The sequence below is a fragment of the Condylura cristata genome, unplaced genomic scaffold (assembly GCF_000260355.1).
Source record: "Condylura cristata isolate star-nosed mole 26May11 unplaced genomic scaffold, ConCri1.0 scaffold00007, whole genome shotgun sequence".
NCBI lineage: Eukaryota > Metazoa > Chordata > Mammalia > Eulipotyphla > Talpidae > Condylura > Condylura cristata.
In genome coordinates this window covers 55,615,450-55,637,480 of record NW_004567108.1, presented here as the reverse complement: position 1 = coordinate 55,637,480, position 22,031 = coordinate 55,615,450, and the positions used below count along the sequence as shown (strand labels likewise).

The 22,031-nt window shown below is 37.2% G+C and overlaps 1 protein-coding gene across 1 annotated transcript in view; it reads left to right on the top strand.

The window, feature by feature from the left end:
* The first annotated feature begins 650 nt into the window (after positions 1 to 650).
* Positions 651 to 22,031, top strand: part of SLCO4C1 (solute carrier organic anion transporter family, member 4C1) — a 38,280-nt gene continuing 16,899 nt past the window's right edge. Inside the window, exons 1-3 of the mRNA XM_012721778.1 lie at positions 651 to 735; positions 2,727 to 2,990; positions 20,397 to 20,579. Of these exons, the coding sequence (XP_012577232.1) occupies positions 651 to 735; positions 2,727 to 2,990; positions 20,397 to 20,579 (532 nt within the window). The remainder of the gene's footprint in view (positions 736 to 2,726; positions 2,991 to 20,396; positions 20,580 to 22,031) is intronic.

Sequence of the window (22,031 nt, the reverse complement as noted above, 5' to 3'; positions counted from 1 at the left end):
GGGGAGGTGGCGGCGGGGGTCGGGAGGGGGGTTGCATTTTGCCTGTGGGGAATCCATTCTGCCTCACCGAAGCATACTTTTGGCCAAATCTGCCCTGAAGGGATTTTTAACTTCGTTTCTGGAAGGATTAATTTGCAGATGAGGGCGGGGTCGCTCTCCTAGGGTAAGCTTTTGGAAATGCAAACATATATTTTTCTTATGTCGTCTAGAAAAGTGGAATTACCTGTAAAAGCATTCGTGTTTTGTGAGTCTAGCTTGAGGTGTTTGTGGGCGCTGAGTGGGGCTACCGAGGAGTTGACCATGGCTTCTGTCACCGTGGAAGGCTGAGACCTTTCAAACACAAAAGAGTTGTGCAAAACGTGTTTTGTTCTAGGACTTCTTTTGGGTACCCTGGGGACTTTCTGATAAGAAAGTCTAGGCTTATCCCCTCAGGACTTTGCTGTCGAAGACAGGTTTGGAGGAGTGACTGGTAGTGGATGAGAGGAGAATGAGGCAAGGAGCTAGTTTCATCTACAGGGAGTGAAAGAAATGGAAAGTTACTCTAAGGTGACCTAGGAGGGGGGAGGGCAGTTAAGGTGGAGCATCTGAAAGGACGTGCTGAAAGTTAATTAGAATTTGATGGGATTTTTTTTTTTTTGGTCATTTGAATGATGCCTTTGATGTATTTTGTAAAGATACAATCGAAAACTGATTCAAAGAAATGTCATCCAAGAAATATTTTGGGGGAGGTGGGAGGTAAGAGTTAGAAACTGCCTTTTTTTTTTTTTAAGATTAAGAAAAGACTGAATGTAGATATATCCCTTTTGTTCTCATTCAGGGCCTCTGTCTTAAAGTCGGTGTCCCTTGCTTTGCACATATTAGGTGCTAAGTAAGTGTTTAATTGCCAGGCAAATGCAACTCTTCCAGGAAGATACAGTAGTTTATGCTGGAGTTAGCTTTTCTGTCCCCACCAAAGTTCATCGACTCTCAATGTCTGAGTTGTGTGAAGTCAGTGAGAAGAGCGAAAGGAATACTAGGTTAAAGAAGTTGGGACCCAAGTAATTCTTGTCTTGCATTGTTACCTTAAAATATATTAGGAACTGTCCATATTATTCCAGAATGCATCATTTTATATTTTGTATAAATTTTTTAAAATGTCAAATATAATTGACACACAGAAAAATTTGTCTGGTTTAGTGTGGAGTTGCATCTATGCAGAGATCCCCAATTTAAAAATCATAACCTGAGGTAAAAATGGCCTACTACATTAATTTCTGTCTCAGTTTAACATTGGATGACTGAAAACATGATTGTGTTTCTCAAAAATGATACTTAGATAAGATCATAGTCATGATAGATAAATAGGTGTTTAGTGGGGGTGGGGGGGCACAAAAACCTTCCAAGTGAATTCACTTAATACAGCATTTTTCAAAGATAAACAGGATTTCTTTTAATCCTTAATTTCCTTCTATTCTGATGATTTACAATATTCAGAGTATGCAGTCTTTCATGGAATTTTTTTTTAAGCACCTTTCTTGGAATTGCATAGCATAGCTTATAGGTTGGGATTCAAAGGCTTAAAATGCTATTCTTTATAAGAGTTTACAAATGATTTTTTTTTTCTTTTTCATCAAGTTTTATCATCAAGGCTATCTGTTCTAATGCCTGGCTTAATCAGTATGACAGACGTGTTGGAAAGTTAATTTTTGCACGGAACATAGTTTCAGATAACTTTTTCTTCTAGTATACATATATCATTCCTAGGCACTTTGGATTCTTCATCTTCAAATCTCACGTGCTAAAAATTGGTTTATGTATTACACAACCAAAAAAGTAAAAGTTATTATAGGACATTTGAAACCTGTTATCAGTCTAGATATAGCAAATCTGAAGTGATTGCACTCTACTAATGCATGGATGAATGAAAAGAATTTGTGGTATCCACTTCAGTAAGAGGTCTAACTAGTTCAACAAAATTTTATAATTTGATTATGCTTAATTACTTTGAATTTATAGTGATGTTTAAACTGCTGTAAATTTAATCAGTACCTGGACAGGTCATGTTTGTTAAGTCTGTCGAAATTGGATTTGTACTTTTCCTTATTTATCTTCTTTCCTCTACCCTAGTTACAATAAACAGAAGTGTCAGTTTTCTTTTTCTTACTTTGCACATTATTTGGAATGTCAGTGATAGAAGAAAGACTGTTCATGTTTAGTTTTGCTCTAGGACATTTTAAATAACTTTAATGTCTACCTCAAAAAGAAGCTTGCGTGCTCAATTTCACCTTTTTAAAGAATTAGTCAAGAACTTCTCTTTTTATCTAAGGATTGAGTAACCTGGGAAACACTGAACATTACTCTTACGTCATGTACTATTTGCAGTTTTTCCCAGTGAGGTCGATGGGAGAATGATATTATACATTTGGACATTAGCAAAATAGCTTCATGAGACTTTACTAGTCTGGCTTTTTAATTGTCACTTGAAGAAAAATGAAATTAACTATAAGTTTAGTAAGAGATAAGCATCAGTTTTAATGCCTCAATATTCTCACCTTTACAATTTAAAAGTAAACTTACTTGTAAGAAGGTGAAGTGCCTAGCTTTGAAACTTTGAGACTTTAAATTTGGTACACTTGAAAATATCAAAAGAAATGAACAAACTTTGGTACATTGTATTAATAATCATAATCTAGATCGCAAAGTTGTAATAATATACATGTATTTTTTTTCTTTTCTCTTCTCTTTAGGTGTGGTAGTCAATGGCCTGGTAAATATTAGCATTTCCACCATCGAAAAGCGCTATGAAATGAAGAGTTCCCTGACAGGCCTAATATCATCAAGCTATGACATATCATTTTGTGTGTTATCTTTATTTGTTTCATTTGTTGGTGAAAGAGGACACAAACCAAGATGGCTTGCATTTGCATCCTTTATGATAGGACTGGGAGCACTTGTATTTTCGCTGCCAAATTTTTTTAGTGGAAGATATCAACTGGGCTCCCTTTTTGAAGGTAAGTTTCTGTTGTGTTGTTGTCTTTAATTGAAGAAGTAGTGTGAAACTAATTAGATTGTTCTGTATTGCAAATCTCTATGCAGGTAACCAGGTGGGAGCTTACATGTCTTTCATTGCTCTTATTTTGCTATGTGGATTGTGTAAAGTAAGAGATTACTGAGACAGATTGTGTGTTGTTCATCACTTCAGTGGTTTTAATCCACCGATACTCAATGCCCATGTTACTGAGAGCCCTCCAAATCCAATGACCTGTTTTCCTTTGCAGGTGTTGTGACCTCATTGGTGTTCTAAGATCTATAGTTTTTCCTCTGTGGTTGTATTTGCTGTTTTTACAGCTCTGCACCCTGGACATATTTATTCCTGATTTGTGACAGAGGTGAAAAATTTAGGAGGAAGCTTTGTCTAACAACTAAACGTAGTTCTACTTAGAAGTACAGTTCAGAGACTCAGAAATTAGTGATTTATCTAATGTGCTTCTCCATTTAGATGAAGTACATTATTCGAAGACTCAAAAAGGAAATTTGATTATTTATAATTCTATTTTTTTTTTCTTAGAGAATCAATTTTAATGAGGAAACAGCTCTGGTAGAACTAGAGGAATGTGCTAATTAAAGTAGACCTTAACATTTTATTATCCTTCCTGGAACTTTTGATAGCCATAAAACCAGAGGACAACAGAATCAGAAGCTTTCAGGGGTTAGGCAAAGGAAGAAAAGAAAAATTAGAATTGGGACTGTTGCACTATAAATATTTTTTTCTTAAAAGTTAATATTGTTATATTTGTGTTGATTTTGAAAGTTAATATTAAAATTTGAACAGATACCAGGTTTAATTCCCAATTATAGGTCAACAAGTAAGAATATATTTTTAAGAACAACTATATACTATACAGCATGGTTTTAGAAGTACTTTTATTAGGTAAACAAACTTCATTTGGGAAATGAAATGGAATATGCAAGCATATTGGCTAATAGAGGAAGTTTTTAAAAAAATGGTCAGTTTGTAATGAATGAGATGAGGAGAATATATTACTAGTAGAAAGAGCATTTGTGTAGATTCTAATGCTAGTACACTATCCAGACTTAGGCAACATTGAATAAGGCCACGTTTCCATGATTTCACCGAGGATAGCTTTAAGAACAAGTCACATTTTGTAGAATAGGCATAAGCTGTAGATATGATCTTTGAAATGTTCACAGTAAGGGAAAAGTCTAAATTTTAGTCTGTCACACAAGAAACATGATACTGTTTCCATGACAGCCAAAAATATTATTTGTAAAACTCAGCTGATATTCTCTGTGTTGAATCTAGAGAAACTGGTGATATCTATAAAGTTTTTAACTCTAAAGGCTCATCCTTTAAGCAATAGCTTTTCTGCTGCACATGAAAGCAAAAATTTAGGTTCTTAACTTATTGTCATTTACACAATGAATGTTTATTGAATGTTCACTATAGGTGATAATAAGAGTGGTGAAACAGTTTCGTGCCATCTGAATAAATAAATACATAAGATATTTGAAGATTAAATTGAGTGTATAAAGGAGACAAAAAGTGTGATGTCAAAATTCACAAAAGGAAAAAATGCAAATTAAAAAATGCAAGTGGGGCACATTATATTATAACTGGATAATGAGGAGCCAGGTTTGAAAGAAGATTTCAGGGTGGAGAAAAACATTAAGGACCTTAGTGCAGGAAAGAACCTGGTAGGTTTTAGGTTAAGTTTGATTACTATGATCAAAGCAATGGAGGAAGAGGCATGAACTGAACTTGGAAACGCAGGAAGATGCCTCTATGGGGTATTCAGATTTTCCTCTAAGTGCGACAGGAAGTGGCGAGATGTTTACACCGGGAGGAAAGTGCATAATCTTATGATTTAAAATGATCATTTTGGCTTCTGAAGACAAGAATAAATGGGAGGAAAATCACCCAGGAGGCTTTCATTATAGTCCAGGTGAGAAATAAAGGTGATTAAGACACTACTGGTAGCAGTAGAGATTTAGGAGAGTAACTGATTTTCAGTGTACTTTAGAGGAAGAAGAAGACTTTCTTATAGATTGATTGTGAAATATAAGTAAATATCTTGATATATGACCAACTGAGGCCAACTTCTAAAATAAAAAGTAGACTAAGTAGATCAGGATTGAAAGTGGAAATCAAGAATTCAGGTTTGGACGTAGTTTGGACGTAGTTTGGACTGCATGTTACTGATATATATCTTGTATTACAAAATAGATCTTTGAATATACATGTTTATGTAAATATGCAAGTAATTCTTTTCTTCATTCTAAGAAGTGCAACTATGTATGAAGAACCTCCTTAATAACTTCTGAAAGAAAATTTGATACTTACTTTTAGAAGAGATTTACGAATTACTTTCCCATAGTCAAGAAAATGCAGGGGTCTTTTTTTCTCTGAAAGTTTTCTTTAATAGAAATGTCATTGTAGTATGTTAGTGTGTATGTGTAGGTGCTGTCAATGTAATATGCAAAATTTAAGACTTAAACTGCATTTTATATCTAAAGGAATCCAGACATTTAGAGGCAGAAGGAATATTAGAATTCGCAAGTCCTTTTTTTGACAGCGTCAAACCTTAGCATAATCAGTGAGATGAATTTAAAACTATTTCATAGATGGTCAAGAGAAACTAAAACTAATACTAGTTTTTACACTTTGTTGAACATTCTTCAAGTTTTTATTACTCATAGAAAATTTATTTACTACATCATATAATGTCATTTTTGGATAAATTTAAACCATTTTTTTCCCTAATATCAACTAGTCAGTTATAATGGTATGTACTTTGTTTAAAACATAGTAACTTGTCTATTCAAGTGAAATTAGTCCACTTTTGCAAATGTGGGTTCTTGTGACCAAAAATCAGAATTATTTGTGCAATTCTAAGGAGATTATAGAAGAAATTAAAAATTCTGAAAAGTTGGAAACTTCTGAAAACTGGGAAAAGGAAAATTAAATGAGTTTAAAAGTGTCCTGTAAATAAATTCGATGCAAGGAAAGTTACATTCTCCTTAGGTAACAACATTACGTAAATAGCCTAGTGGGGCCCTCCCTGTTGGCAAAGTGGGTTAAAGCACAGCACTAAGAAGCTTAAGTCACTTCCGAATGAGTTCCATCCCCACCTGTCCCGGAGGAGATCCACATGGCATGGCAGACCTCTCCTGAAACTCCCCCCCACCCAGTGCTCCTCTCAGCAGTGTAACTTCATTAGTTGGCCTGTTCTGCTCCCCACTCTGTCTCTGTGAATCCTCTCACCCTCCGCATCTCTGGCCTGTACCCCAGTTCTGTATGAATAAATAAATAAATCTTTAAAAAAAAAAATAGCCTAGCGGACATAACATTGAGAAATCATCTTATTAAGATGATTCATTAATAAGATGATTAATTGAAATCATATAATTTAATTTGAAAATGACAGAAAATTAACACATTCCCTTGTGTGTACTTTTGTTGCTGTTGTTTAAGTTTGAGAGAAACTATGTTTGAGATAATTTGTGTAGAAGACTAAAGTACAGTGCATCTTAGGGCTGTTTTTTATACATGTTAACCAAAGTGTCATAATATATTTCCAAGTAAATCATTTGGTTCTCATTTTTTCATAGAATGAACTTTATTTTCATATAATTTTTAAATAGCTAAAAAACATTTTGTTTTTATCTCAGCATTTTTTTACTAGAGTTATTTTTTTAATGTGAATGGATTTTGAATTTTATTACAGTTTTTTTTAAACTTTCTTTTTATTTTTTTTAAATAATAGTTTATTTTTACAACATTTTGCGCATTTCATCTCAGCACTTTTTAATTCCTTTTGGATGACTGGCTAGGCAAATAATTTTTTGAGATTATTTGAAACTTTGAGAGGAGGAACATAATTAATTACTTTGGAATTGTAGAGAATTACCAATTTCAGTAACATTCTTTTTCTATATGAATGAATTGTGTGACTTTTCCTATTATCTTATTATTTTTCTTTTCCATCCATTTCTCCCAAAAAGAGGTGACTCACCACTTTCCACTTGCTTCTTTAAATTTATAATGATTTAGATAAGTACTTCAGGGAGAATTCTACACCAAAGGACTGGTTATGTGGGGTGACTACTTTTAAAAGTTGCATTTGAAAAATGGTTAAAGAAGTACTCAAATTTGAACTTTATTTTGAGTTAGTATTTTGTCTCTCTTTTGTTTTTAAGATTTATTTATTTATGCATATAAAACTGGGATATAGGCCAGAGGTGCAGGGGCCGTGAGAGAATTCACCAGAGACAGAGTGGGGAGCAGAACAGGCCTACTGACGAAGTACAATGCTGAGGGGAGCAGTGGGCAGGGCAGGTCTGCTGTGCCATGTGGGTCACCTCTGGGGCCTGGGATCCAACTAGTGATGAAGTGGCATTAGCTTCTTAGTGAAGTGGCATTAGCTTCTTAGTGCTGTGTTACCTGCCTCACCACCAGGGAGGGCCCTGTCATTTTTTTTAACTAGGATTTTCACAACCATTATGGAATGTTAGGTACTTGAACATGCCAATTTGTTGAAATTAAAAAATCTAATTCTGAAAATAGGGGAAATTCATAGAGAAAACTAAATGGGAAAGCAGATGTCAATAAGATATTATCACAAACTCACAGCTATAATTTGCTGATAGTTATTTAAGAAATCCATGACCTTGTGCAGGAAAAGGACAGCACTAAGATTTCCCAAAGTATGACCTGCAAAGCCCAGTTCCTGAAGGTGCTTAAAAAAGTCTGTTCTGTGGTTCACTGAGGGGAAAATGAAGTTGGAAAATGGTGTCTATTTCATCACATTGTGTGTTTAGTTAGGGATATGACTTTACTGAGTAAGGGTTTCCTGTTTACCTTGTCCTTTTTACCCTGCTCCCACTGTTCATTTTTCCCTCCCTCCATAAATTAGTGTTCCCCTTTAATAAGCTTTAGAAAATCTACAGTCTGCTGTTTTTGTCTATGTGATTTTGAAAGTCTTTGTTGAATAAAAACCTGCACTGTAGTCAGCACCTTGAACAGTGTGTAAAGTATAGCACATGCTTGAGAAATGTACCTTGAGGTGTCATTTATGTTAGTGAATTAATAGATCCCTTCAATAAAGGCATATTAGGATCTCATGCTTTGTGTCAGAGAAGGCAGTTTGGAACTCTCTGTCCTTATTTTCCATAAACTTGGGCCAAAGAATATGGGACATTTACTTATTCATTTATTTATTTGAACACAGCATTTGGAAGAATTGTTTATCAGAGTCAAAAATTATTTGCCATGACAATCTATTTCCGGTAGATTTGAGATCTGAAAAAGCTGCAGCATGAAAAAGGAAGCTAAAATGAGAAGCATGTTTAGAAAATGCATTGAAATACTCGGATACTCTAGTCTTTGTGGCCTTGATTACCTAGTAAAATATTGACTTCACTGATTACTTTCCATACTTGCAAGGTGTTGCTGAAATGTCAGGATTACTTTATAGAAAATGGTGGTTTCCTTTGTTTATCTTTTTTCCCCCTTTTGTTTATCTTCATGCATAAAATGAAAGGAAATCTGATAGGGTATTTAAGTGTCTAACCGGATATAACTACGTGGGAGATAATAATGAAGCAATACGTTTTGTAGCTTCCTCTGAAAAGTTGGGGAAAATGTGGTTTGTGGCAAGAAAAGAAATGAGGAAACTCTGTTTTCTTAGTCACTGCTTTAAAATGCTATTATTAGTCTATGTGTATTTCAGTGTGTTTTCTCTTTTCTTTGAATGTTGATATTACATTACACTGAGTGCGAGTATGAAGCAGTTCAGCAGGACTAGACAAAACTGAGCTTAAATTTTTGCTTGAATAGTGTAATAGAGCTATGTGACCCTGGACAAGATTCTGCAACATTAAATGATGATGATAATAACTGCTTCCTCATAGGCACTTACGCACCTACAGTACCTGGTTTGTGGTAGGTGTTCATTAAATAGAAGCATTGAATTGTAATGTTCATTGATAGTTAAGGAACAGTTATACATATGCAAAAAATAGAATACCTTTCTTGGTTTGTTTAGCTATTGGCCATGGAAGTTATAAAATATGAATAAAAATATTTTAGTAATGGTTCACGTTGACTTTTGAAATGACGTATCTCAAAGTCTGATAACTACTTTCAAAAGTAACGAGTTAACAGGGTTTTAATTAGGTATGCTTTCAGGATTTTATTCTTACAGGGTACTTTACACATTCATGCACTTTGCCCACCCACATGACTTATTAATGTGCAGATATCTGTACATTTGCTCATATATATTCAAATGCACATTTTAAGGAAATAAGGTTTTGGATTCTGGGATGTTAATATTTTTTGACTTAGAATATATACTGGACATTGTTTTATATTAAAAAAGGCAACTGTTGAATATTTATGCTTTCAATTTATTTCAATTTATAATCTTTTTAAGTAACTGCCTTTTATTGTTTTTATTTTTAAAGTGAAGGATACAGGGCCCTCCCTGGTGGCGCAGCAGATTAATGCACTGTACTAAGAAGCTTAAGCCACTTCCGTATGAGTTCGATCCCCACCTGCCCTGGAGGAGATCCACATGGCAAGGCAGACCTCCTGACCCGCCCACTGCTCCCCTCAGCAGTGTACTTTGTTGATCTGCCTGTTCTGCTCCCCACTGTGCCTCTGGTGAATCCTCTCACCCTCCACATCTCTGGCTGCCCCCCAGTTCTGTATGAATAAATAAATAAATCTTTAAAAAAAAAAAGTGAAGGATACAGTACTTCACATATATATTTTTAAAGATTTATATATTTATTCATACAGAACTGGGGTACAGGCCAGAGATGTTGAGGGTGAGAGAATTCACCAGGGACAGAGTGGGGGGCAGAACAGGCAGACCAACGAGGTACACTGCTGAGGGGAGCAGAGGGCGGGTGGGTCAGGAGAGGTCTGCCAAGCCATGTGGATCTTCTCTGGGGCAGGCAGGGATAGAACTCATGTGGAAGTGGCTTACGCTTCTTTTGCAGTGCATTAACCCACTGCGCCACCAGGGAAGGCCATACTTTGCATATGTTTTAACACTCAAACATTCTTATTCTTTATAGAATTCCATTTAATATTTTAGACTTTTTCATAGTTGGATATTTATATTTAAAAGGTTTTGTATTAGAAATTACCTCATGATAAATATTTTATGTTTAAAGACTTTGCTGTATTTTGGTAATTATATAGTAATTAACATTTTGTAATTGATTTTTTCTATTCATACTAATTTTCTAAAGACACATCAGAGTTATATTTACTAATTGTTCTTTTTTTTTCTTGCTAATCAGTCATCATTTCATGTTATGGATGTACCATGGCTTATTAATAATCATTCACACTAAATCATTATAATCATTCACACTAAAGGACATGTGGTTGGACCCAGTTTACTGGCTAGTACAAATAAGTTATGGACATGTTTGTACAGATTTTTGGTATGAACATAGTTTTCATTTCTTTGGGCTAGATTCCTAGGAGTAAAACTAGTGGGTCCTATGATAAAATCTAAAAATCTAAAAATAGATTTAAAAATCTAAAAATAGATTTTTAAGAAACTGTTAAACTCTTTTCAGAGTGACTGCAACATTTCATATTCCCATCAGCAGTCTTTTAGTGATCCAGTTTTTTTCTCCATTCTTGTCAGCATTTATAACCATTATTTTTATTTCAACCACTCTCATAGGTTACCATGAAACCTCACAAGGATTTTATTTTGCATTTCTGTAATAGCTAAAGATGTTGAGCATCTTAGCTCTCTCTCATTTACCATGTGTTTATCCTCCTTGGCATAATATCTGCCTGTCTTTTGTCCATTTTCTAAGGATAGTTTATTATTTAGCTGGGTTTTGAGAGTTGTTTATATAATCTGAGGACAGATCTTTGTCAGATAGGTTGTTTGCAAGTGTTTTATCCAATCTGTAGTTTAAAAAAAGAGATTTATTTTTATTTATTTATGCATCTAAGCACTGGGGGCTAGGCCAGAGGTGAGGGTGGTAGTGAGAGGATTCACCAGACACGGAGTGAGGAGTAGAACAGGCAGATCAACGAAGTACACTGCTGGGGGGAACAGCTGGTGAGACAGCTGGTGTGCCATGTGGGTCAGGTACCTGGCCAGGAATCAAACTCATGCCACAGTGGCTGGTGATATCTTGATAGCACTGAGACTTTAACCCCTGTGATACCAGGGAGGCACTCTAATTAGCAGATTTTCTTTTTTATCTTAACAGACTTTTTCACAGATCAAAAAATTTTAATTTCAATTTATCAATTATTTTTCTTTACAGATTGTACATTTGCTGGTAATTCTAAGAATTCTTTGCCCCAAATCTTCGATCCCAAAGATTTTCTACTATGGTTTTATTTTTTCCCCAAAAGGAGTTCATTTTCCATTTACGTTTGTGATACATTTTGAGTTAATTTGCACACATGTGAGGTTTAGATTAAGATTCTTTTTTTTTTTTTGCTTATATGATTCCAGTTGCCCCGTTACTGTTTTTGTTGTTGTTGTTGTTTAATTATTCTTCTACTATTTAATGGCTTTTGTATTTTTGATAAAAATCAATTGGGCATATTTGTAGAGGTCTGTTTCTTGTATCCTGACCTGGTGATTTATGTATTTTCCCACCAGTTTCAAAGTCACGATTGTGGAGTTAATTGGATGAGAAATGACAGAAAGTGTATACTCTTATTTGCTTGACTGAGTGTTTTATAAATGTCAGTTAGGGGTTCTCCCTAGTGGTGCTGGGTTAAAGCACCAGATTATGAAGCTCTCCGAAGCCACTGCAGCACGAGTTCGATTCCCCACCCTGGAGGTGACCCACATGGCACGGCAGACCTCTGCTGACCCACTCACTGCTCCCTTCAGCAGTGTACTTTGTCAATCTGCCTGTTCTGCTCCCCACTCTGTCTCTGGTGAACCTGTCACTGCCCCTGCACCTCTAGCCTGTACCCCAGTTCTGTAAGCATAAATAAATAAATCTTTATAAATGTCAGTTAGGTCCTGTTAGTATATATATATGGTTTTAATCCTTTATTATTGCTCATTTTGTTTTTGTCTAGTTGTTCTATCAGTTTTTCAGAAAATGTTGAAATCTTTCTATGCTCAGGGAATTATTTCCATAAGTACTTTTTTTAAAGGTTTATTTATTTATGCATATAAGAGCTGGAATACCAGACAGAGATGCAGAGGGTAAGAAAATTCACCAGACAGAGCTGGGGTGCAGGCCAGAGGTGTGGGGAATGAGAGGATTTGCCAGAGACAGAGTGAGGAGCAGAGCAGGCAGATTGACTGAAATACACTGCTGAGCAGCAGGGAGCAGCAGGCAGATCAGGAGAGGTCTGCCACGCCATGTGGCTCACATACCTGACTTCGAATTGAACTCATGCTGCAGTGACTGCAGACAGCTTCATAATGCTGCATGTTAACCCTTTGCACCACCACGGAGAGTCCCAGTAAATATTTAAACTGAGTTTATATCCAAGGTTTTTGGCTGATCTTTTTATAGTAACTCTTAATTTTACAAATGTTCTAAAAGTCTTGTATGAATACACATATTCATTTGTGTATGAATCTTGGGAGATAAAACCAAATAACTATGATACCCTTCGGGTAGTGTTGCCTCTGTTACTGAAACAATAATTTCTGAGACTGAGGTGACATGTAAGTCAAGAAATACAATGTTTCATGGGGAAAAACCCATTCTGAATTAAATGAATTGTGTGATAAGGGGCTTCCCAAACCCTTCAGCCAATTCCCAAACCTGAGTGAGTATATAGATCCTAAGCTCATTATTGATAGGGCGACTGGATGAATGGATCTCTTTGATAAACTTGACCATATGGCTAGGACTGTATAGTTTTCTTCCCTTCAGCCCATCCTGAAGCCTTTTAGTTATATTAAAGGTAGCGGGGAATATTCAGATCCCAGAATATGAAATGAATGTGTCTCTAGAGTTCTTGAATATTGCTAGGGCCCACTGGTAAGAGAGGGACTTAGGAATTCCAGCAGCAAAGTTAAACCAGCGATAATCTGTTGCATAGTAGGTGCAGAGATCCTACTATTTCTGAGCCATGTGTCTTTTCCAGTTGCTTCTATATTTCCTTCCCTCGTGTGTCTTCTCCAAGTCTCTCTTTGTAACCTCTTCTCACTCAAAAGTCTGATCTGGCTTGCTGAGAGTTGGAGTGCAAGATTGCTGCATTTAAGTGGAGGGGCGGGATGGTCCATTGCTCTCCTCCCCTTTCATGGAACTGTATCTGTAACATTAGGATCTAGATATAGGAGAGCTGGCAGAATTCCAAAATTAACTGCTTGACCTGCAGATTATCAGATAATATAGGAGTAACTAAGTAGAAAATCCTGAATAATACCGGAAACCAGAAGTATCTATCCTTAAAGGAATTATAAAATTTAGTGACACTCCTAAAATTTTGACAGATATATGAGTGGTGATTCTGCTATATATTCTGACTTTTTGTTTTAATGTATTTGCTGCAAATACAGGACAAATAGAAAGTGACAATAATTGTAACATAATCAAGTGGTAACACAAATTACAACCAGCATGGTAGGTTTGATACCATTTTTTGGTAGTAAATCAGCATGGCCCACATCACCTCACAAGTGTTTTCTTTCACTTCTCAGCTGCAAAGATAATCAGCATGGTTTACTTCTCTGTGGTGGTGCAAGTGTACACTATTATTACCTAGGTACTAATGCATCTTCTTGCTTTTTGTCATAATACATTCTGGAACAGTGATTTTTATTGGAGACCAATTTTTCTGGAGACATCTTGTTTATTCTGGAGTGAAGGCTTCTAATGTCATCAAGTGTGTATAGGCTAGGGACACTGGTCAGCATGCTGCAGCACACAGGAAAGGCCCCTAAAATAAAGAAAAATCTGGCCCCAAATGTTAGTAGTGGCAAGCTTGTGAAACTATTGTCTACATGGAGATAGCAGGAACATTTTACTACCCACAGAACATCATGCTGAGCTTCGCATTAGTAGGTTTGTGCTAGTTGAACTTGATGAGTTGAGGTATTTTAATGCCTTAGTGAAGCTTATGCATATCTGAAGATAAAAACCCCTACAATGTTAAGGGGCTACTCAGTTAACAGTTAAGTTTCTAGGGACCCTGTGGCTTGGGCCATTGTGTCATTTCCACTTTGTACCTCGCACACTGCTTTTGCACAGCTCTTGGTGTACCTTTTGGAATTGTGGAGATATCATCTACCTGATTTGTGTATGTTACTCCAACCCACTTACTGGATAGTGTATGTGGCTTCACTTTTGAGCTGGAACTGGAGCAAGGTAAAATTCTGAAATGAGCACAGGCAGTGTTTATGACACACAGAGAGAGTCTGGGAAGCTTCTGACAAGTCTCTTTAGGGGAATCACAGGAAAGGTGTTGTTGTTTTTTTGCATGCAGAACTGGGGTACAGGCTAGACGTGCAGGGGTAGTGAGAGGATTCACCAGAGACAGAGTGGGGAGCAGAACAGACAGGTCCATGGAGAATACTGCTGAGGGGAGCAGTGGGTGGGTCAGGAGAGGTCTGCCGCACCATGTGGGTCACTTCCGGAGCAGGTGAGGATCAAACTCATGCAGAAGTGGCTTTAGCTTCTTAGTGCCGTGCTTTAACCCGCTGTGCCAGGGAAGGCCAGGCCCCTATGTTTTTATACTTAGAACATGCTTTCTTCTGCTGACATTGTTGTCGATTTGAAAAACCATAGTGGGTTGCTTTTAGGCACTAGTAATATTAGACACAAAAATGCTTATGAACACCTTGTGACCTTAACTATCATAGTGCACATCGTGAACTGTGCTTTATCACTCTAACAAATCGTAATGAATCATCTGAAGTAGCCTTCTTTGTTAAATGAAGTGATAAATAATAATAGGGTTGGGCAAGCATCTCGAAACTCTGCTACTGGTTTTTACTACCTTTTTACTCCCTCTTTCTAGATGGAGAAGGGCTGGCATTATTGGCAGACATTAAAATGGTCTTCATGTAAAACCCTAGCAACCTTATTGTAAGGACTTCAAAGAGATTTCTCTGTGACTGGATAATAGAAGAAGAAAAATATATATAGATTGGTTTACAGATATTTTGGCAAGGTGAGTAGGCCTCACTGAAAGTAGTTGGCTCTCAAATAACAGCCTGTCAGGCATGTCCCAAAAAGGCAATGTTAAATGGAAATTCACTTTTCATAGAAGGAGTGAAGCAGGTGCTACATAGGTATATATTCATTTGTGGACAACACAATAAATAAACTCACAGAAGTTGGAAAAAACAAACAGATGTTGCTTATGAGGAACAAGGAGTTCCAACAGAGATATATGTAGCATGCCTCTTGGCACGGACCCAGGATATAAGGATGTTTTTGTCATTCATTAGTGTTTACTTAAGGGCATCCTTTGTGGGGATTCAAGTGGGGAAGAAAATATTGTTGGCCCAGTGGCTGTCAATCTGTGTTTATTTTTCCCCAGCTACAGTAATGCTTGTAGAACTGCCCCGCATAAAGAAATGCCCATTACCAATCCTCTCACTGAGATCTTCTAGTCCCTAACATTCCTCAGGGCAACCATTACTCCCCAGGGCAATCAAAATGTTCTCTCCTGAGATAAATATGTAGATATGAATTTGTCTTCATTGTTTGCAGTGCTTCTACCAGTGCCCAACATGACTTGATTTATAGAGTGCCTTATTTGTGGACAATGTAATAAATTTTTCTTCACAGATTTTTGTATAAGAACTATGGTTAACTACCTCCAAATTGTGTACCGCAATAGAAAAGGCGCCATTCCAATGGGAGTTGGTGTGTTGGGAACCAACCCAAGGAACCGTGGTTGTCAACTGACTTATCCTGCCTCAGTTGTTGAGGTACGGAGAAGCAAAGCCACTGCCACCCTTTACTTCAGGAAGAACCTTTTCTTGCTGTCGACTCAGTTCCTCTGCCAGCAGCTGTCCTCAGATACGGGCACTAAGTGTCCTCACCCTGTGCCTATAGGAAGCCACATCACAGACACTGAAACCCAAACATAGTTTGTTTGTTTGTTTGTTTGTTTTCAAGTTCTTAAAGAAAAGTTTTTGAAAGATTGTGCTAGGAAAGGGAACAGAAGTTTATAGAAAACAGATGTAGAAGGTTCTACTCTCCAGGCCAAAAGATGCTATTTAGACTTGGGAGTAGCCAAGGTTAAACAGGAGCAACCTTGTCAAACTATCTTCAGGGAAGTGGCTAGCAGATGGGAAATGGGGGAGAAAATTACAGTCTCTACCTGGAGAGGCAGAAATAAGGCTGCCTTTGTTGTTAACTGCCTCAAGATGCCTGATGTGACAAATTAGGAGGATTATGTTCATCAGAAGACTGTGGTGCCTCAGAGACCTGGAAATACTGTCAAGAAAGTGTGGCTGGGGGATTTTAATTCCACTTCCAACTGCTGTATTCCTGCCTAACCCCTGGTAGCAGGGTGGGACTAGAGGAATACATGGTCTTAGGCTGGGAAAGATCAGACTGGACCTCAGAGTGGGGATAAGGATTGGCCTAAGCTTGATATTTAAGTTCTAAATATTATGGCATGTGGGTTTTTGCCATTTTGCTTTAGGTCCTACAAATGTTTGTGAGCAGGACTGACCATGGTTCACTCACTAAAGCAAGTTCTTAATTTTATTGACAACTCTTCTTCATAAGAGGCTTAAGCACTCCCTCTGGCGGTGTATTGCCGAATCACATGCTTTTAAATAAATTGAAAGCATTTTGTCTGGTTTTGATTTCCCATTAGAAATTCAGGTTCCAGGTTCAAATCACTAATATTGCCACAAAAGACACAGAATAGATGCGTCTATATTTTAAAAAACGGTGCTGCAAAAGATGCAATTTAATAAGCCATATTACTTAAATTGAATCATCATAAGGTCCTTGAGGCATCTCTGGGATTAAGTTGCTTTAGAGAGTCTGATGCCAAACTAGTGTATCTCTTTCTCCTTAGAAAACTATCATTTTTTTCCACCAGACTGTTCAAAGTAGTCTTACTTCATTTTAAAATCCACTAACTTTACAAAGGAGTAGCTGAAACTCCAGCATCAAATTTTCCTGTGATGCTCTTTGCCCTTTTACATTACAGATCAGTGTTCATTTATTTCAGGAAAGTTTTCTCTAAATTTTCCCTTTGAATATATGTATTTTTTTTCTACCCTGGTTGTGTATTGATTGATTTCCTTTGCCTGAATCTCATTTCTATAATTTTCTCACTAACCTTTTATGTCTTTTTGTTCATTTAATTTTGTTTAGTATCTCTCAAGCCTTTTCTGTCTGCCCTTGTAATTCTCAAAATCTCCAGTCTTTTTTATTCCCATTATGATGTAACTTATTTCATAGTAGTTTTCTTTTATTATTTTGTTTTTCTCCTTCCTCCCTATACTTCACCATACTTAGGAGCTCGTAGATCCCTGTTTCCAGCTATTGATTTTAAGAAGCAATCATTTTCATCACCTTTTTCAAAGAATGTCAGTTCTGGTAATTTGTAATTCTATGTCATAGCAACATTTTGAGACTGTTCTGCCATATCATTTGCTTTTCCTTTTTGGTTAGTCACTTATTTATGCATACAGAACTGGAGTATAGGCCAGAGGCTAGGGGTGATGAGAGGATTCACCAGAGAGAGTGGGGAACAGAACAGGCCCACTGAAGAATTACACTGCTGAGGGGAGCAGTGAGTGGGTCAGGAGAGGTCTGCCATGCCATGTGGGTCACCTCTGGGGCCGAGATCCAACTCATGCTGAAGTGGCTTTAGCTTCTTAGTGCTATGCTTTAACCCACTGTGCCACCAGGGAGGGCCTGGTTATTCACTTTTAAATGAACACTTTTGTAAAATGTTTGTATTCATTTTTGTTGCTTCATAATATTAGCAACTTAATGACTTGAACACCACTACCTGTAGTAACCAGTAGTAACCAAACAGTCCGCAGTTACGCATCACTCAGCTGGCTCATCTGCACAGAATCTCAAATTCATGGTGTTAGCTGGTTGCATTCTCATTTGAGGCTTTAGAGAAGAATCATTATCCAAGATCATTAAACTCTTGGAAGTAGCTGTTCCTTGGAATTATAGAACTGTGATCCACATTTCATTGATAATTGTTAGTGGAGGCTGTTTAAAGCTTTAGAAGATTCTCTCTTCCTTGACATTTAGTCCCCTCCATTTTCAAAAGCAGCAGTGTCTCCTAGCGTCCTTCTTAGCTTTAGAGTCTCTGACTTCGCTCCTGCTGCTAGCCAGAAAAACTTAAGCTTGCAAAGGGGTCATGGTTTAGATTAAACACAGCCAAGTAATCTTTCTAATGCAAACGCAACTGGTTAAGAACTTTCAATTCCCTGCAGAATTCCTTTTGCAATCATAACATAATCCAAAGTGTGTTACTGTTCCTAGGCTTGTGATTTATAAGCAGTACCTGTCATGCTTGGTCTATATCCAAGTTTCCTCACTCACATTTGCCCAAACCTTGACATTTCCACAAGTGAAGAGAGTGATCAAGGTGTTTTGTTATGTTAATAAGTGATCCCTTGGGACTGGTCTTCAATGAACACTGGGACTAACCTCTGTTCAGAGGTTTGAACTTTCTGGATAATACCCTACACTCTCAACCTGTAGGAAAATCAAGAGAAGGGAGAGATGCTCAGTGCCAGTAGACAATGATCTCACCAACGGTACTTGTGTTAAATAACAGAAATTTGCCTTAACAAATGAAAGATCTAATTTGCTTTGTTGAACAATTTATAAATCAGACAGCATTCTTTCCAGCAAATAGTAAGACCTCCTAAGGCCACACAATGAAAAATGTTTTTTTTTAAAGCTTCATTTGTTCATGCATGCAGGTCAGAGGTGGGGGGTGGGAGTGGTGGTGGTGAGCGGCTTCACCAGAAAGGGAGTGGAGAGCAGAACAGGCAGACTGACTAAGTACACTGCTGAGGGGAGCAGCGGGTGGGTCAGGAGAGGTCTGCTGCATCATGTGGGTCACCTCCGGGGCTGGCGGGAGCAAACTCATGGTGAAGTGGCTTTGGTATCTTAGTGCTGTGCTTTAACCTGCTGCACCCCAGGGAGGGCCCTGAAAAAGATTTTTAAAGGCAAGGCAAGGAAGTCATAAACAGAATACTTCAGCTTAAGATCGTGTACCTGTGGGGAATAATCACTAAGGCTGATTAACTGGTCTTTGGAGGTGGAAGATTTACCTCATGGGCCCAGCTAAAAGAAATAGTAGACCTAAACTGGAGTCACCCTTATCACCTTCACATCTTCAGACCAAGATTTAAGTTTTTAACTTAATTACAGTTTCAACCTATCCCAGGAATGTAATATGAACCAGTATTTAGGAAAGGCAGATAATCTGCATAATAAAAATTCCCCACCCCTGCATTCCTAAGGGAGGGTAACCTTGCCTGAAGCAAGGTGCAACATCCCATCTAGCTTGTAGAAAAGACCAATAAAAATTTTTCCACAGTCAGAAACAGGGTGAGACAAGAAAAACTATTTCAAGTCATGTTCTCTTAGGAGAATCCAGGGAATCTTATGTAAATTTTCACATTAATAATAACCAAGAAATTTTAGATCTTTTTGTTTTAAAATTCCATTTTGAGGAGAGGCTGAAAATGCAGTTAGTTTTGGTAGGACATAGCATAAAAGATTCCATTTATTTTTGACCAATTTCTATTCAGAGAAATTGCATTTTTTTAGCAGTTCATCCAAAAAAATTATTGACTGGTCCTTTAAGGTTAGGGGAGGGTGTAAGTGCACTTCAGTTAGAGGTTAAGTCTTGATAGCTTAGCAGCTGCCATTTTGGGCCTGCTTTTTCCCTTTTTTAACTCCATTAAACACCAAAATGGATAAGGGTCAGAGACCCCCCTTTGCTTAACATGTGGAGATTAGGCGAGACTAATGAGCTATGGAGAGCATGACAGCTCATTCCCAATGTCTTCCAGTTACTCCTGAATTATACCCTTTTAGGTACCATTGATACAGTTAATAAAACAGGTTTCCTGAGTTAGTAAGTCACTCTACCTAACCAGTCAAATCTGAGGAGGGGAGGTCTGAAATCTTAAATCTTAAAATGATCCTCGTGGTGCACCACTTGCTTTAATTTTGTCTACATTAATTGACTCGGAAATTTGTTTATTTCTATTCTTAAAATGTCTCTCAGTTTTGATCTATATTTTTCGAATTTTGACATGGTAATATCATGTACATTTTCTTCAGTGATACATATTATTAAATAGTTTAAAAATCAAAGTAAAGTGATTGGGAAAATAATAAATGCATTCTTTTTAAGATAAATTTATTAGCAAAATTTCTGTTAAATTCACAAAAAAATTTTTTTTCTCCTAAAGATACCTGCTTAACAACAGGGAATAATACCAGTTGTGCTTCTTCGAGTTCTTCACTTTCTAGCTACTTGTATGTCTTCATCTTGGGCCAGCTGTTGCTGGGAACAGGAGGGACCCCTCTTTATACCCTGGGAACAGCCTTTCTTGATGATTCCGTACCTACACACAAATCTTCTCTTTATATAGGTAAGTCTGTTCTATTATATAACTATCTCATTATTATTTCTACTTACTGCTTATGTAATCTATGAGTAGAATGTAGAATACTTTTATTAAAATATTAATGATTTCTCTAGATAAATACAATATTGCTTTTTATTATTTACCTACTGACAGGTGAATGTGGTTATGAGTTTTGTTGACATCCTGCTTTATTTCTTGTTCTGGGTATGACAGCCTTACTGGAGGAATTGTTGAAGCAGCATGCTATGGAGAAAGCTTGAATTCTAGGCTAATTTGCACAGGGTGTGGAAATTGAGCTCTGCCTTTCTGTGTGATTTACAGCATCATATATGGATGTGACTAGAGTCAACAAAAGAAACCACAGATATATTATTAGAAACTATCATTTTCCATTTCAGACTAATCTTTTTTGTTTTTGATTTTTTTTTCCCATTGTCATCTAGTTCTTGATGTAGTATAAGTTGTTCTTAAATTCCTTCCCTGATGTTCCTAAGGTAAAACTTGGGAGTGACCAAGTGCAAAGATTTACTGATGGACTGGATAAGGGCAGTAATAAATTAGACCTTGCATCCAATTAATGTGACCTTGCCTCTGGGATGGGACAAGAGGAAGGTGATAACGAAATGGGCCTTACATCAAGGGACATGGCGATGAGTCATCCTTTTGGAATTTGAGTTTAGAATCTAAGTGACTCTTCCCCCCATAGGGCAGGCATTAGCTATGCACCCCACTCTAGGGGCTCCGTCTCAGCTGCTGTCCAGGAGCAATAAACTACTTGCTCAGCCTTTCTGCCTCCCACCTTCCTTTCTTTCAGCCAGTCACAGAAGTTGGGACAAAACAAAACTGACTAGACTATTTATGTGAATTTTTTTATACATTAGTTTCTTTTTATCAGTCTGTTATTCTAATGTAAGGGATTGTTTAGTTCATTTAACTACAATAACAGCATAATATAGGTTGGTTGACCTATAAACAATAGACATGTACTACTCACATCTTAGAAACGTCCAGGGTCAGGGTGCCCACAGATTCATTGTGTGGTGAGGCTCATTTTCTCATTAGTGAGCATTTTTTTTTGCTGTGCCCTCACTTGGCATAAAAACCAAGGGAGCACTTTGAGGCCTCTTCTAAGGGGATTAATGCTATTTAATAGGACTCCTCACTACCTAATGATGTCGCCACCTAATGATCTCCCTGAGGCACTATCACCAAATGCCATCACACTGGGGATTAGATTTCAATATAGGAATTTGGGATAACAACATTCAGTCTGTACCAAGAACCTATTGCCATAGTTAGTGGAAGTCAAGTACGTTGAATGCCGTCCTGATAGAGAATATTGTAGCTCTGTCGGCTCATTCCTAATAAGGAAACCACTACACTTTTACCTGTTTTCGCTATTGTTTTTCAAAGAATCTACATACATATCCTCTCTGGTTCTAACACGCTCTTTCC